The sequence below is a fragment of the Odontomachus brunneus genome, unplaced genomic scaffold (genome assembly GCF_010583005.1).
Source record: "Odontomachus brunneus isolate Ranch 3 - 2012 unplaced genomic scaffold, Obru_v1 Obru_scaffold_057, whole genome shotgun sequence".
In the NCBI taxonomy this organism is placed as follows: Eukaryota; Metazoa; Arthropoda; class Insecta; order Hymenoptera; family Formicidae; genus Odontomachus; species Odontomachus brunneus.
In genome coordinates, this window is record NW_022639507.1 from 739,437 (window position 1) to 741,813 (window position 2,377).

Here is a 2,377-nt window from a genome sequence, read left to right on the forward strand (position 1 = left end):
GAGAAAGTTAGTGGGTAGAGAGAAGGACGGGATGGAGGAGGGAAAAGGGGGTGAGAAGGAGAAGGGAAAAAGGGGAGAGGAAGGGAATGGGGAGGAAAAGAGGAGGAAGGGAAGGCAGAACAAGGCAGAAAGTCTGATAAGGGATAGAGCAAACAGTATGCCTCTATTGGAATTATTCAAGAGAGGAGAGAAAAGGAGGGAGAGATTGGAGGAGGATGTGGGAAGGAGGGAGGGAGAAATTTTCAAGAGGAGTTCGATGTTGGAGAGATCACCGGTTAGACAGGAAGAAGGGGGATTGAAGGAAATATTAAGGGAGGTAGGAGACGGTTTTAGGGATATAAAAAGTGAAATAAGAGAGATAAATGAAGGTAGAGAAGAGATGAAGGAATGGATGGAGGAAATGAGAAAGAGAGTAGTCGGTTTGGAGAAGAGAGTGGAGGTAATAGAGAAAGGATGGGGAGGGGCGGAGAAGGACGAGGGAGGAAGGGGGATGGATAAAGGGAAGGGGATGAAGCAGGTGGAGATAAGAGAAAAGGGAGATATAAAGGTACTAGAAGAAAGGATGAGGAGATTGGAATTAGAAGAGGAAAAAAGGAAAAGGAAGGAGTGGAAGAGGAATATAATAATAAAGAGAGTAAGAGTAAAGAAAGAGGGGTTGGAGGGGTTAAGAAGAGAGATAGAAGAGATATTGGAGGTAACGGGGGCGGGTGTATATCAGTTAGACAAGGGGCAATTGGACACAGTCCAATCACAAGTCGCTGTTCCAAGAGACCCTACAAATGTCTCTAATCACACGGTGCTGTGATTGGCTGTGTCCAAATGCACCGTGTCCAAGTGCACCGCTCCCACGGGGGCAACAGCGGAAATAGAAGGAATGAGGAGGATAGGGAATGAAGATAAGGAGGGAAGGGAAATGGTATGGGTAAGATTCGCGAGTGTGGGGGGGGGGAAATAGATGTGATGAAGGGAAAGGCGAAGCTGAGGGAGAGGAGGGAATGGATCGTGGATGACTTGACGGAAAAAGAGAGAAGGGTAAAGTGATGGATCAGGAAGGAGGCAGAAAGGAATAGGAGGGAAGGTAAGAAAGTAAGAGTAGGATATATGAAAATATGGATTGAAGATAAATTGTGGATATGGGATGAGATGAGAGACGAACTGAAGGAGGGGAAGAGAAATAAGAGAGGTTGAGAAGGGAGAAAAAGGGGGGAACGTGGTGGGAAAAAGGATAGAGGTTTTTTAGAAGGGGGGTGGGGGAAGGGAGAAGGGGAGAAAGCAGGGAATAGACGAAATGAAAAAGGTGGGAGAAAGAGGAGGAATAGGGGAAGAGGAGATGGTAAGGAATATAAAATAGGTTTTTGGAACGTGGCCGGCATGGAAAACAAAAAGGAGGATTTTAGGGAGAAATTAAAGGAATGGGATGTGATGTTCTTAAGTGAGACATGGCTATAGAGAAAGGGATGAGAGAGGGTGCAAAAATGGTTACCGAAGGGATATGTTTGGGAAGTGCAAGAAGCAGGAAGGAAGAGTAAAAAAGGGAGGGCAATGGGAGGAATGATTGTAGGAATCAGGGAGGGGATAGAAAGAGAAAAAAAGAATGAGGAAAGAAGGGAGGAAGGATTACAGGTGGTTAAAGTTAATCTGGGGGAAGAATGGTGGAGATTAGTGGGAGTATATGTGAATGGGGATTTGGAGGATTAAATAAGGCAGTTAAGAGAGTGGATGGAGGAGAGAGAGGAGGGGGTGAGTGTAGTAATAGGGGGCGATTTTAATGCAAGGACGGAGAAAGAGGGAGAAGGAATAGGAGAGAAGGGAGAGGGAGGGATAGGGGAGAGAGAGAGAAATTCGAAGGATGAAAAGATGAATAGAGAAGATAAGAAATTGTGTGGTTTTTTAAGGGAATTAGGATGGTCGATAATGAATGGATGCATAAAGGGGGACGAAGAGGGGGAGTGGACTTTTACGGGAGGGAAGGGAGGGACGGTAATTGACTATGTGATCGGGAATGAGGAGACGAGAGGGAAAGTAGTAAGGATGAAGGTGGAGGACTGGGTGGACTCCGACCACCAGCCGATCACAGTCTACGTGAAGGGGGGGAGGACGTGAAGAGAGAATTGGAAAAAGGAAAGGGAAAGAAAGAAGAGGGGTGGACGGAAGAGGGAAAGAAGAAGTTTGAGAAATACGTGGGGGAGAGGGATGGTGATTGGCAGGGAGTGGAGGAGGAATGGCGAAAGATGAAGAGGAGAGTGGAAGGGGCTTTAAAGAGAGTGGAGAGAGAAGAGAAAAAGGTGAGAGGAGGATGGTTGGATGGGGAATGTAGGAAGATGAAAAGAGAAGTAAGGGAGGAATTAAAGAGGTGGAAGAAGAGAGGAGGGGAAGG

At 46.5% G+C, this 2,377-nt stretch overlaps 1 protein-coding gene across 1 annotated transcript in view; it reads left to right on the forward strand.

Annotated features, from left to right (window-relative positions):
- The window catches only part of LOC116845725 (golgin subfamily A member 6-like protein 22), a 7,906-nt gene that overhangs the window by 3,803 nt on the left and 1,726 nt on the right, over positions 1-2,377 (forward strand). Inside the window, exon 3 of the mRNA XM_032818765.1 lies at positions 182-694. Within this exon, the coding sequence (XP_032674656.1) occupies positions 182-694 (513 nt within the window). The remainder of the gene's footprint in view (positions 1-181; positions 695-2,377) is intronic.